At 51.4% G+C, this 13,749-nt stretch overlaps 1 protein-coding gene across 1 annotated transcript in view; it reads right to left on the bottom strand.

Annotated features, from left to right (window-relative positions):
* PREX1 (phosphatidylinositol-3,4,5-trisphosphate dependent Rac exchange factor 1) overlaps positions 1 to 12,255 on the bottom strand; it is a 178,016-nt gene extending 165,761 nt beyond the window's left edge. Inside the window, exon 1 of the mRNA XM_033094653.1 lies at positions 11,889 to 12,255. Within this exon, the coding sequence (XP_032950544.1) occupies positions 11,889 to 12,101 (213 nt within the window). The 5' untranslated portion in view covers positions 12,102 to 12,255. The remainder of the gene's footprint in view (positions 1 to 11,888) is intronic.
* Between the last annotated feature and the right edge of the window lie 1,494 nt (positions 12,256 to 13,749).

The following is a 13,749-nucleotide window of genomic DNA, read 5'->3' as shown; positions in this document are numbered from 1 at the left end:
CTAATGTATCGGGAGCACCTACTATGTGCCAGGCAGTGTTCTGAGAACTTCATACGCCTGAATTCATCTATTCCCCCTTCAATCAGGTATGCACTACTTTCGGAAATAAGGAAACAGAGGCACAAACAAAGCAGCTTGCCCACGATCACACAGCCAGTATGGAGCCAGAATCGACCTGGACCGGGGGATGAGCCCCCATGTTTCATCATGAAGCCATTGCAAGTTTGGTGATGAAGAGTGCTGGTCGTGACATGAGGAAGCACTCAGAAGGAAGAGACGCAAGAAATAACACCGTGTGTGCAGTGTGGTCACATCTAGGCTAGACAACATGCACAGGACGAGAAGAAACGCACCAAAAACTGAAAGGGCTGTTTGGAAGGGTGAGATCTTTTTACTCATCTTTATTTTCCAAATTGCCCATAATAAGAGCAGTGACAGCAAACGTGGCCAGGACATGGCAGGTGTCCCTGGGAGCCAGCATCATACCCAGCACTTACTGCTTCACTCCACCTAAATGAGCAGCGCCTCCCAGGTCCCAGATGGGGACCTGCCCTGAGTCTGCTGTATCCCTAGCATCTACAACAGAACCAGGTGCATAGTAGGTGTTCCCTAAAATGTGTGGAAGACTAGAACGAGCCGGCGGGGTGGGAACAGCGATTGCCCCATTTTATAGCTAAGGAGGCCCAAGAGTCAATTGCCCAAGGTCACAGAGCCGGTAAGTGGCGGCCCAGGACAAGGGTCGACAGAGCCTCATCTTAGCGGAGAGTTTCCACCCCCAGCACAATCACCAAAGTGACAGGCCGCCTAAATATAATGTGTGATCCAGGACTGGACTCTGGATTGGGGACGGGAGTGGGGAGGGGGCAATAGGTATAAAGGACATTTGGGGGAAAATAGATGAAATCGGAATATAGAGTGTGGAGTATATAATTTAGTATCAAGGTTAAATTTCCTGATTTCGTTCATTGCACCATGTTTATGTAAGAGAATATACATGTTCTTAGGAGATACATACCGAATTATTTAGGGGCATCACGTCTATAATTACTCTCAATAGGTCAAAGTAATGAGAATAATTGTACGTGCGTGTCTGCGTGTGTAGGGGAGACGGGCTAGGAGAAGCAGAGGGGATGATAAAGCCAATGTAGCCAATGGCTAACAACTGGTAAATCTGGGTGTAGGGTACACAGGAGTACTCTGTATTCGTGAAATGTCAAAATAAAAATTTACCAAAAAGTTAACTTGGAAACAATATATCAAATTGCCCATAAATACAGCACACTGGGGTTTTGTGTCTAGACCCCGGCAGGTATGGAGAAATGTACAGTCAGGTACACACACAAAACATAGTCCCCTACTTGGTTCCACAGACAGAGTGCCTGTAGTTGAACAGACATAAGGAAACGTGCTTTGACGCACACTCCACCGCTGTATTTATGACCTTTATGATGAAGGGAAAATACATCTTAAAAACCACCCAATCAACGGCCTGGCTGGCCAACAGCTGGCGGCTGGGACCACACAGCGCTCCTTCTGCCCTCCCTGTGTGGTAAGGGCAGGCGGCCAAGGACGCCTGCCTGTAGCCACTCCCCACACTGGGGTCCACGCCCCCCAAAGTCAAGGCCACTCATTAAGGAAGTGACAGGACCCAGGAGGGTCTCTGTCACAGCATGTGCCCCATTCAATCCCTTTCACTCACTCACTCCTTTGACTGATACTAAACAGCGAACCCAGCAGACCAGGGTCCTGACCTCAAGTGACTTATACTCGAAAGGAGGAGGCGGCCACTAGACAAGTAAACAGGATAATTTCAGAGAGTGACAAGTACAAAGAAGAACAGGTGTGCTGACTTAGAGAAAGGGACTGGAGGCTCTATGACAAAGTGACACTCAAAGATAGGAAGGGGGGCACCTGATCCCTAGCACAGACAAAGTGTTGCAGGCAAGAGGAACAGCAAATGAAAAGGCTCAGAGGCTGGAACCAGCCTAGTGCGGTTCAAAAACAGAAAGAAAGCTGGTGGGGCCGGGCCATAGTGAGTGCGGGGAGGTAGGAGGTTGGTGGGGAGAGCAGATGAAGACACCAAGGTCCAGAGACAGGAAGCTCCTTGCCCAGGGTCACACAGCCACTGAGGGGCAGAGACACAGTTCAGACGCGGACAGTCTGGGCCAGAAGCTGGGCGCTTGAGCAGGACAGCGCGGAAAATTCTCCTGTGCAGAACCCCCTCAGCCCACACCACTCCCATGCCTTTGGTTAAGTTAGACAACATCAAACTATAATATCTCGGTCCTCGATCCCCAAAGGTCTGCGCAAAGATACCTAGGAGTTATATACATCAAGATAATCGCTTTACATAAGAAACCATAAACATGTGTGTAGGAGAAGAACTTTTTTCATTCAACAAATATTTAATGAGCACCTACTATGTGCCAAGCATTGTTCTTGGTGCCAGAGAGACAAAGTAAATAAAAAAGAACACAGGGATAAGGAGATAGGAAGTGGTGAGGTGGGGGTGGGGTGCAATTTTGAATGGTGTGGGGAGGAGCTCAGAAAAGACCTCTCAAGGACAAGACCTTTTGAGCAAAGGCCTGAAGGAGTGAGCCATGGGAAGACTGGGAGAAGAGCATTCCAGACAGAGCAAGTGAGAAGACCCCTAGGCAGGAGCATGCCTGATGCATTTGCAAAAGGCCAAATGTGGCTGGAGAGGGGATGAGGGAGGGAGCATGAGCAAGAGGAGATTCTTGAGTTAGACTGTGGTGATGATGGTACAACTTTGTGAAGATACTCAAACCACCAAATCGTACACTTTGAGAAAGTGAGGTTTATGGTGTGTAAAACATATCTCAATTAAAAACAACTGTATGAGAAAAAAAGAAGAAGAAGAATAGTGAAGCAACAGAGGCAGATCTTGCAGAATCTTCTAGGCCATTCTAAGGGCTTTGCTTGTACGCTGAGGGACTGGGAGAGGCCAGAGGGCTTGGAGCAGGGCAGGGGTGTGAGCTGACATAAGTGCTAACTGGACCCTCTGGCTGTGTATGGAAAACAGAATGTGGGAGGCAAGGGTGAGAGCAGAGGAAGGAGGCAACTGCAATAGCCCTGACCGTTTCCCCACCGTGTGTCCTTGGGCAAGTCACTTGACCTTCTCTGCAGCTGGGTTTTCCTCACCTTTGAAATGGGTCTGAAAAAGACATCTGTCAGAGGGCAGAGGGGAGAGCTAATGTCATGTAAGGTGTTGTTAGGATGGCTAGATGTGAGGAGGGTGGAGTTGGAGGTGCCATCAAACAGTTTTTAATCATGCAAATTAGTTTCCTGAACAGAAAACAAAGGGTGTCTCCCTCCCTCACAGGAAGCAGGGACCCATCTCACATCAACAGCCTTTCCCACCAGTGGCCACCGCACAGCCTGTCCATGTCCAGGCCACAAAGAGGGGCCAACACATCTCCAGAGGTGCTGGACTCAGACACAGTAGCCATGGGGAGGCTGAGACCCAGACAGGGGACAGAGACGACCCTGGGTCCCACAGCAACCTGGAAGCAGACGTGGAATTTGCTCGGGGGAGGGGAAGGTGTGGTCCTCCCTCCTGGATGGGCATCCAGGCTGGATGCAGGAGGTGGCCGCTGGGACCTTGGGAAGGCCACTGGCAGTCCTAATTTTCAGAGCACCAACGAGACCATGCCACACCCCTGCTCAAAACCATCCAGGGGCTCTTCATCCCACTAAGAATAGAATCCAAACTGCTCACCGTGCTTAAGAGGCTCACGCCACCTGCCCCTGCCAAGCTCATCTCACTCACTCTCCCCTCCAACCACTCGAGCATCTTGCTGTTCCTCAAACAAGCCAAGCATGGTCCTGCCTCAGGGCCGTAGCCCATTCTGTTCCCTCTACTTGAACACACTTCTCTTGACCCTTTCCACAGCTGGTTCCTCCTCTGCCACAGGACTCAGATCAGATGCTACCTCCTCAGAGAGGCCTTCCGTGACCGCTCCATCTCAGTAGATGTCACCATCCCTATCACCAACATATCCCCATTTCATTGCCTTCTTGGTGCACCTACTCCCCAAATGTGTGCACTTGAGCAAGTTACTCAACCTCTCTGGGCCTTAGTTTCCCCATATGCAAAATAGGTCCAATGATGTTATCTATTCTACCCCAGAGTGTTGTTGCAAGGGCTCAAAGAGATAATCCATACAAAGCACGTAGCACAATACTTGACACAAAGTAGGGCCTCCGTGGATTATGTTATTATTATTTTTACACCTCTCGTCACTTTCTCAAGTGATCCCTTTGTACTACCTGAAGATTCTATAAGGGAAGGGACTTTGTCGACCTTGTCTGGGCCACATGCCAGCACCTGGCCCAGCGTCTGGCACATAGTACATGCTTAATGTCCATTTAGTGAATGAATAAATGAACTAGTGAATGAACGCATTGACTGCCCATACCCTGCTCTGACCCTGGCCTTGCTCCTCCTGAGAGCAGCTCCTTACAGAAGATACCACCCTCCCCTGCAAGGGGGAAAGTACAAAACCCCAGATCCTGGTGGCCAATGCCACCTGCCTCTACCAGCCTTCATGGCCCTGGTCCTGCCAGCCTGAAATAGCCTCACCTCCCCTGGCCCAGAATCAAGGGATCATCTGTCAGTTCCACCCTGGGGAAGGAAGCAGGCGGGTAAACACAGATTGAGTGTCTGACCACAAGACAAAAGAGGGGCAGGCAGATCCCCTTCTGGTCCTCAAGGAGCTGAGAAAATAAAAATAAACTTAAAAATCCACACAGGGCTGGGAGGCGAGAGGGCTTCCCTTCCTGCCGGGAGCTTCCTCTCGGAGAAGGGGAGAGGCTCCAGCAGGTACTGTGGCGAGACAGACCCCGTCTCAGTGCTCAGCTGGGCCAGGCCCGTGCACGACTGCACTGGTTCCTCACAGCAACCCGCTGAGGGCTGCGATCATCTCCGTTCTGCGGATGGGGAAACCAGGGTTCAGAGAGGCAAAAGGACTTGCCCAAGGCCACACAGGGGCAGAGCTGAGATTTTAATCCAGGTCGTCTGTCTAGAGTCCATGCTCTTAACCGTGAACCCAAGATACATGGCTGGATGAAAATAATAAACTGTACCATGCTATGTTTATGAACATTAACATATTTGTCCCAACTGGAGGAAGGGGGTGCTATGGGTAGCTAGTGGGTAGAGGCTAAGGACGCTATTAAACACCCTACAATGCCCAGGACAGCCCCCCACAACAAAGAATGATCACATCCCCGTATGACAATGCTGAGGGTTGAAAGATGGAAGGATTCACCCCAGACCAGCTGCTAGGTCTGGAAATGCCCCTATGGAACCGCTTTAAGAGGGACCTTTGATCCAGGCAAGAAACAAATCCCCAGGGAAGGACGTGGGCCACCCAAGCCCTCGTCCCAGATCTTTCAGGATGGAACCCTGACCAGCTGCAGGGCCTTGACCAGAGTTCATCTCCCTCTGGGGACCACAACTTCTGTGGGGGGTCCTTCTAAGGGGGTGTGGTTTCACCTGCAAAAAACCAGGAGATTCAGATGCCCCACCCCCAGCTTGCTCTCAAGTTCCATGTCTCCTAAATTCTGAGGCTGGAATCAGCTGACCTCACCCTGTGGCCGGGGAATGAGGCCGGTGGGACAGCACATGCTGGTGTGAGGATCAGCCCCACCCTCATCACCCACCTCCTGCCAGGGTTCCAGCCAGTTGGAAAAAAGAACAGAAATCACACAAGTCTGAGAGGTCAAGTTCTGTAGCCAGGCATGGCCTGCTTCAAAGACTTAACTCGTATAAATGCTTTAAGGGGTGGAGCGGGCAAGTGAAGCAAAGAGGATGTGGGTTCCTTGCTCTGAGGGAGTGGCCCAAGATACATGGCTGGATGAAAATAATAAACTGTACCAAGCCCAACAGGTCTTCTGCTCACTGACTTGATAAAGGGGACACTCTCTAAGAAAGGGGTGCCCTGAAGCCTCCAAAAGCCAGGAACACCGACCTCATCAACCTCTTCTTCAAGTGACAGATAACCGGCTACAAGGGCAAACACCAGAATAATAGTGAATGTGTGTCCAGTATATTCATTTGAAGAAACACTCATTCAAATGCGTGAGTTCTAGCATCTCCGTTGGATCATCCTTCCCAGGACAAGGAGCACGCGTGCCCTGTTGATGGCTGCATTTTCTTGGTCCAGAACACTGCCTGAAATATACAGCACGCATTCCATAAATACCGGCACGCTGAGAAAAGCAACTAATTTCTTTATGGTTTTATCTTTTCACAGCTCTGTTTGCCATACGTGAAAGACAGGGCCCATCTAACTCCTGCTGACACACGATTTTATCATCAAAAGATTTTCACTCACTTTCTGATGATGCTCAACCCAACACAAAATGGCCTGGTCCAGGCTTTTCAGTATCCTAAAGCTCAGGTAATTTGAAACCTTTGGCGTCAAGGTTCTTGCCTACCTGGGCTGCCCAGAGGTCTCACAAAGGCCGTAATCTTGGTCATGAGCACAGCACCATATTGGGGCAGCTCAGGGCAATGGTAAAGGATGTGGGCTATGCAGGCAGACTACTTGCGTTTGAATCCCAGGTTAGTCAGGCTGTGTGATCTTGTGAAACTGACCGGGCCTCTCTGTGCCTTCGTTTCCTTTTTAAAATGGGAAGCACAATAATACCTGGAACTTTTGAGTTGATACATAGAGAATGCTTTACACGGGACTTGCAAACATTCAGCACTATATAAGTGTTAGCAAATTATTATTACTATTGCTGGTGCATGAACCTAACAGTCGTGCTGAAAATATAATTCTGTTGGCATTTTGTAAAAATGCATATCCATATGCATAATTTTCTACGAAAAGGCAATAACAAATAGGACTTCTTAGTACGTTTTTTCCCTTTCTTATTTTCCTGCTTGCTTTTCTCCACAAGATACACATCTGTCTAGCCTTTTCTCCAAACTCCTATAATGTTATACACACAAAGTACATGTGTATATTATGGTTATTGTTTATTTTCCCAAAGCGGAACTGTGTTATACACATTTCTTAGCGGCCTACTTTTCGCAATACAACCTTGTGAAACCCCTCAAGTCACTGGTAGGCCACTCTGCTTCAATGACTGCAGAATGAAAACTGAGCCCCTCCACCCCCCACCCCGCAGCGCTGCTCCCTAGTGTCAGACTAGGAGCAGAGAACATTGGAAAAAAAAAATAGTGACAACACAAAACCACAGTTTCTTGTTTTGGCAGCAGAGCTCCAATGAGAAGGAAAGTTTTGGTCTCCTACCTCCAAAAAAGCAGAACCACAGAAAGCATTCTGGGAGCTCTCTGCCCACACCCCCTGATCTTCACGGACCCTGGCCCAGCCCAGCGGGTGAGGCAGACCCTCTGGATGCCTGAGAGTGATCGGTCTCTGTCCTCAGACAACGGGAGCCCTTGAGAGGGCTGCTGACCAACCCCCACCCGGGAGTCTCTCTGCCCATCCGCCCAGGCTCCCCTTCTCTTTCCACCACTGCCCAGCTGGCACACCCATCACCAGGACTTATTGGCACCTGCCCTTGAGGGCTGCCCCCTTGTAGGCAGGAATCCCAAACCAATCCAAGCAAGAGGCAGGTGGGCCCAAGGCTCACTCAGCCTCCTCTTTAAGGGGCAAGACTTTGAGCCCAAAAACAACGACGCCCCCCATCGTTGGGGGTCATCTGCCCCCCACTGCTGCATATCCCAAAAAAAGCCACCATAGCATTCCAAGCACCTACTATGTGCCTGGCACAGTTCTGAGAGCTTTAGCTTCAGGCTCATTCAAGCTTTAAAATACCCCTATGACCCAGGTGCTAGACTATGCCCACTGTACAGAGCTGGAAACGGAGCCACAGAGCAGGTTGGTGACCTGCCCCAGAGCCACCTAGAGTTGGTGTGGGGTAAAACCAGCATCTGAATACCAGCAGCCTGGCTCCACATTCCCGCCCTCAACCCTCACGCCATGAATGGATACGGAGTACAGAGGAGGAACCCAGCAGCCTGACATTTCCAACCTTCTACAGTTCTGGCCATTCTGCAGAAGAGAGAAAAGGAGCCACACAGGGGAAGTGACTAGAGGAAGCACAGGCAGAGGGTCAGAGTCACACAGGCCTGGGTTCGAATCCCAGTTCTACCACCTTAATAAATCATGTGCCAAGCTCTTTGTAAGCCAGAAGCAGTCTGCGAAGTGGCTAGGGACATGAGTTCTAGGGAGGGCAGCCTGGGATCAAATCCTGGCAATGATGTCGACGTGACCCAGGGAAGCTCACTTAAACTATACTTGCCCCAGTTTCCTCATCTGTCAATGGGGATCGCAACAGCACTCCCTCCACAGGGATGCTGGGAAGATCAAATAAGCTGATACATGCAAAGTGCTTAAAACAGTAAGTGACGAATCAGTGTCGGCTCCTATATTGTCACTGTCATTGTTATTACCATTATCCACAGTGCCCAAGAGCACACAGGGAGCACCCAACACAGCTGGGGCTTCTAAATGTTGAGAGCCAAGGTTCAGAGTCAGAAGTCGGGGCAATTTCCCCCCAACCTCCGCGGTGCCCCCCAAGAGAGGTCCAGCATCTCTGCAAGAGGGCTTTCCTTGCCTTCCCGAGCATGACTTAAATAAACACACACAAAACAACACACCAAAGTCATTACCCTTGGAGATGGGGGAGGAGGTGCGATCCAGTTATTGAAGGAAGTGTGGAAAGATGGGGAAATTCTGGAGAAAACACAGAGTCCCAGGCCCGGAACCCAATAAAACCACTGGTTCCTGTGGCCAGAGTTTAGACGGTCAAAAGGAAATTCACTTAGCGTCCCTACCCTCCTTTCAGCACTGACTCAGATCTCACTTCCTCCAGGAAGCCCTCTCTGACCACCCCTTCTGTCTGGGTGCTGGAATCCTATATCCCTAATCACCTGTATTATTTGTTTAATTACCATATAACACAATAATTAATGATAATAACTCATATGCCTTACAGCCTGCCAGACACTGTTCTAAATGCTTTATATATATTATGTTGGTGCAAAAGTAATTGCAGTTTAAGAGGTTAAAAATGACAAAAACTGCAATTACTTTTGCACCAACCTAATATTTATATAACTCACTTATCCTCTTAAAAACCCTCTAAGATAAGAGCTATTATCCTCCCCCATTTTACAGATGAGGAAAGTGAGGCTCAGAAAGGTTAAGCCACTTGCCTAAGGTCACAGAGCCCCAGGACACGACCCCAAGCAGTCTGCCTGCAGAGCCTAGCCTTGCACTGGAATTTTTATAAACCCCCATTTTGCCACCCTCCACGACACTGTCATCTCCTTGAGTGTAGAAACCTAGACCTGACTTTTCTACACCTCCCACAATGCTCAGTCTACACAAAGGCTTCATTTCTACTGGCAAAGGAACCTTAAAAGCAGGGACACAGAGGCCAGGGCAGCCCTCCGAGCGAGGTCTGCCTCTGCCACATGGAATTAAAAGCAGGGAGGAATTACTGAGCATTCTCCCATTCTCCTGAGCCAGGAGCAGGGGGCAAAAATCCCTTAGCTAGTATAAAGGCTGGGAGGAGAGAGAGTGGGAAGACAGAAGAGAATCACAACCTGCAAGCTGCCAGCCTCGCTGCTGCGTGGAAAGCCTGGGTAATTAGCAGTTCCTGAAGCTCTGAGCCCTGGGTTTTCCAAACGAAAAGGGGATGGGTTGTTTAGGGGCCCTTTCTAGTGGAGCAAAACAAGAGAGGCCTTCTGCAGCTCACAAACAAGGTATGGCTGGTCATGTTACACAATCAGTCCATTTCTGGCACCAGCTTGGGGACACCCAAAAGGACAAAGCAGAACGGAAGCCTGGATTCCCGTCCCTTCCTTTTACAGGTGGGGAAACTGAGTCCAGGACAGGTGGCATGACTGATCCAAGATGTCAACGTTGGAACCAGCTCATCTCAGAACTGAAAGGTCAATCAAAAAAAAAAAAAAAGAAGAAGAACTCAGCAAATTTAAAGTGCCAAAGAGATAATGTGGAAATAGAGAAATCTTTTTTTCATATTTCTTTAACAAGAATGATTGATTCCAATCAATTTTCATTATCCCAGCTTCCTCCGACTCTACACGTGGACAATTTAAAACCACAGTTAACCCAAGCGCAATTTATATCTGTTCTGAAACACACCACACCATCTAGGGTAAGGGCTTTCTGTCCCATTAACACAAAAATCGGTTTGTCTTTCCTCTCTCCCTTCCTGACTGAGGAGCAAGGAGTGGCTCAGATGGAGAAGTGAGGAGTTGCCTAGAACTTGACATTGTTCAGAGATGCCAGGGCTGGCTACATCTTTAATTCAGAAACGGCCAGCTTCTAACTGAGCAGATTCTTTTTTTTTTTTTTTTCCAACTGTGAGAGGGAGAGATGGGGGAAAAAATGCTAACCCTGCCTTATTCTCACAGGCCTTTCTTTCTAGAAGGGTCCTTTAGCCAAATGGTTTTCAATGCCTCTGTACAACTTACCCGGCCCTCCAAAACACACACACACACACACACACACACACACACACACACACAACCTTTTTTCACAGAGAGAAGGTCTCTCTCCTCCCTAAGATGGAACTCGGACCTCACACAGCCTCAGCTACACCCCCAAGCTGCTGGGGACCCCAGAGGATGCCAGTCTCCCTCGTCCCCTCAGAGACTGGAAGCTGCAGAGCTTGGCTCTGAGGTCTCTAAGGAACCACCACCGCCCCCACCAGTCCTTCCTGAACTAGGATTAAAAGACTTCCTATAGCAGAGAAAGGAGTAAATGAGGTCCCAGCAGGAGGCACAGAGATTAAAGCCCTGGAGTCTCCTAACTTCCAGCAAGGCTGCGGCCCATCCCACCCCCTCCACCCTCTAGCCACTTTTCTCACTTCCTAGGAGAGTAGGGAAGCGGTCCCTTCCTCCCTTTCACACACACACACACAAAAGAAGAAGAAGAGGAAGAAGAGGAAGAAGAGGAAGAGGAAGAAAACAAAATGCAGCACAGGATAGGGGTTTAGAGCACAGGCTGGGCCTGCCCTGCTTCAAAACCCACTATCCTCAATTAACCAGCTGTGTAATTCTGGGCAAATTACTCAACCTCTCTGGAACTAAACTCTCCCATCTAAAAAAATTGGGGAGAAACACTCGTCCCTACTTCGTGAGCCACTTGTAAAGGTTAAACCTTCTGACACATGTAGGCGCCTGCCACATAGTAAGCGCTCAGTTGTTATTTTACAAAATATGTCGCTGTGGTTTTGTCACTTGGAGTTGGGTGGGGGCGGGGTTTGGACTACGAGTCGTGAGCTTGAACCCCACTCTCTGCAAGCTCCCGCAAAAGCGTATAAGTGGGGACCAGGGTCCTACTCTGGGGTTTTGTCCACCTCCGTTCCTCCTCCCGGCTTTTGAGTTTTGTCCTACTCTACTCGGCGCGGCGGGACGCTAGGCTCTAGAATTTCCAGGATCCGTTCTGGATGAGTCGGTGGTGCACTAGGCGACCAAGAAAGCCCCGGGGAAAAAAAACTCAGGAGCGAAAGCTCCCGGCGCCTGGGTCCCAGAGCCCGCGGATGTAACTAATTTTAAAACTATTTGAAAGGCGGGGAGGGAGAAAGAAAAAGACAAAAGGGCAGCGTGCCGGGGGGTTGAGGGGGGTGGGGACGGAATGCGGGAGACCCCGGGTTGAGGCGGGACTGCGGGCCCACCAGGGAGGCGACAGCCCAGCTCTGGAGGAGCCCGGGTCTCCTCACTTCTCTGCGTCCCCTGCGGAAGCCCCAGAAGCAACTCTTGCGACCCCCAGGGACCGCGGCCACAGGTTGTGGGGACCGCTCCGCGCAGAGGCCCCGGCGCTCCGCTGTCCCCACGCTCTCTGGGACACACTCACCGACTGCAAGAAGCGCAAGGTGCCCACGTAGTCCCTCTCAGTGCCCAAGATCTCGTTGAGGACACAGAGGCGAAGGCGCAGCTGTCGCTCCGACTCCCGGGCGGCCGTGCACGGGCCGGAGCTGGGTGCAGCGGCGCTGGGGGCCCGGGGGTCCGGGTGGGCACCATCCCCAGCCCCGTCGCCGCTGGGATCGCTGCCGCCGGGTACCTCCATTCTGGCGCGGCCGCGCGGCGCCGGCTCCTTCCCCCGCGCGGAGGTCGCGCCGGACCGCGACTCAGGCGTCCAAGCGCCCCATCCCGACGGGGCGCGCCGGCGGGCCGGACTCAGCGGCGGGCCCCGCGCATGGAGCTGCAAGCAGGCTGGCCGGAGGGACTGGGGGCGGAGGCAAAGCGCGGAGGCTGGCCCAGGGGCGGGAGGAGGCGGCCCTCGGGGCTCCCAGACGGCGGGCCCCGCTGCTCGCGCCGCCCAGGGAGCGTCTGCCAAGTGCCACGCCGCGCTGAGCCGCAGAGACGCGTCGCGGGGGTCGGCAGCGACGTCGGAAGCTCGGCGCGACCGGAGCGGGGGCTCTCGGGGCGCTCGGGCGGGAGCCCTCCGGAAGGAACCCCGCGGAGCTCGGAGGCCAGCGCACCAATTCCACGCTGGGACGCGTGGCGCCCCCACCCCCTCCGCGGGCTACGCCACTCCCACCCGGTACACGCGATACTCCGCGCGCACAGGCACACGCACGCAGGTCCGGCCGCCACGGCAGCTGCTCCGACTGAGTAAACACCGGGTTGGAAAAGCTCGCAGCGGAGGCGCTCGGGAGCAAGCCCTCCCCGACCCGCGCCACCCCGGGAAGAAAAAGGGTCAGCTCCCGACCGAACCGTGTGGCCTCTGGGACACCCAGCCTTTTGGGTGCCCTCGTATTCTGCCACGACCTTGAGAAGGAAGATGCGCGATTCTCTCTCTCGCTCTTACTCCCTCTTTTCTCTTCCCTTATTCTTTCCTTTCTTCCTTTTTCGTTCTGAACTTCTTTGCCCCCATGAACTGAGCCAGCCCTTTCCACCTTTCCCAGAAGAAATTATCTGTTCTCAGTTACTAATCAAGTGGCAACTGCCCTGCCCGCGCCCCGCTCCCATCCACCCACTGCCTAGGATAAGGCCTTGGGAACCGGCTCCTAGTCCAGGCTGCTGTGTGTGACCTTGATGATTAGCAAACGCTTGACCAGCGACCTCATCTGCCTCCTAGGAAGATACGGTGATCGGGTTCAAATCCTAGCTCCCTTACTTGCTAGCTGGGTGACCTTAGGCTAGTTTCCTTGCCTCACGTGCCTCGGTGTTCTCATCAATACAATGGGAATAAAAATGGTACCTAGCTCACAGGGTCCTGCATAGGGTTACGGTGTTAATCCATAGGGAGTACTTTGGACAGTGTCCAGCACCTAGAAAGTTCTCTATAAATGTATAAACAGCCCTCTTGGCCAGACCCTATTCTCTAAACTGTCCACACAATCCCTACCAGAGATTGTATTATCTCTGCCAGTGGATTAACTGATTCATATAATATCCCCTGTAGACTGTAATTATCCTTTAAGGGAGTGACATTATTATTTATTTTCTGTTCCAAACACCCAGGATTGTTCTCCCACTGGCCTCTGGGTAAATACTGGAAGTGCCTAAAGATACAGGACAAGAATGGGGTGGGTAGCTTCTGCCCTCTAAGCTCCGTACCTTTGGGATAATGGACAACCTTGGCAATTGATCTGGGCCTTGGGTGAGTGACGTTCCCCTGGGCAGTGAGTAAAGGGTGTGAGGTAGGTGAGCCTACCAGGCTTGGGTAGGGGAGTCAATTGTATCCAAAAGATGGCTGACTCCCAAGGTTC

Source organism: Rhinolophus ferrumequinum, chromosome 23, assembly GCF_004115265.2.
Source record: "Rhinolophus ferrumequinum isolate MPI-CBG mRhiFer1 chromosome 23, mRhiFer1_v1.p, whole genome shotgun sequence".
Lineage (NCBI taxonomy): Eukaryota > Metazoa > Chordata > Mammalia > Chiroptera > Rhinolophidae > Rhinolophus > Rhinolophus ferrumequinum.
The sequence above is the reverse complement of the archived record's forward strand: the minus strand, read 5'-3'. Positions and strand labels throughout refer to the sequence as shown.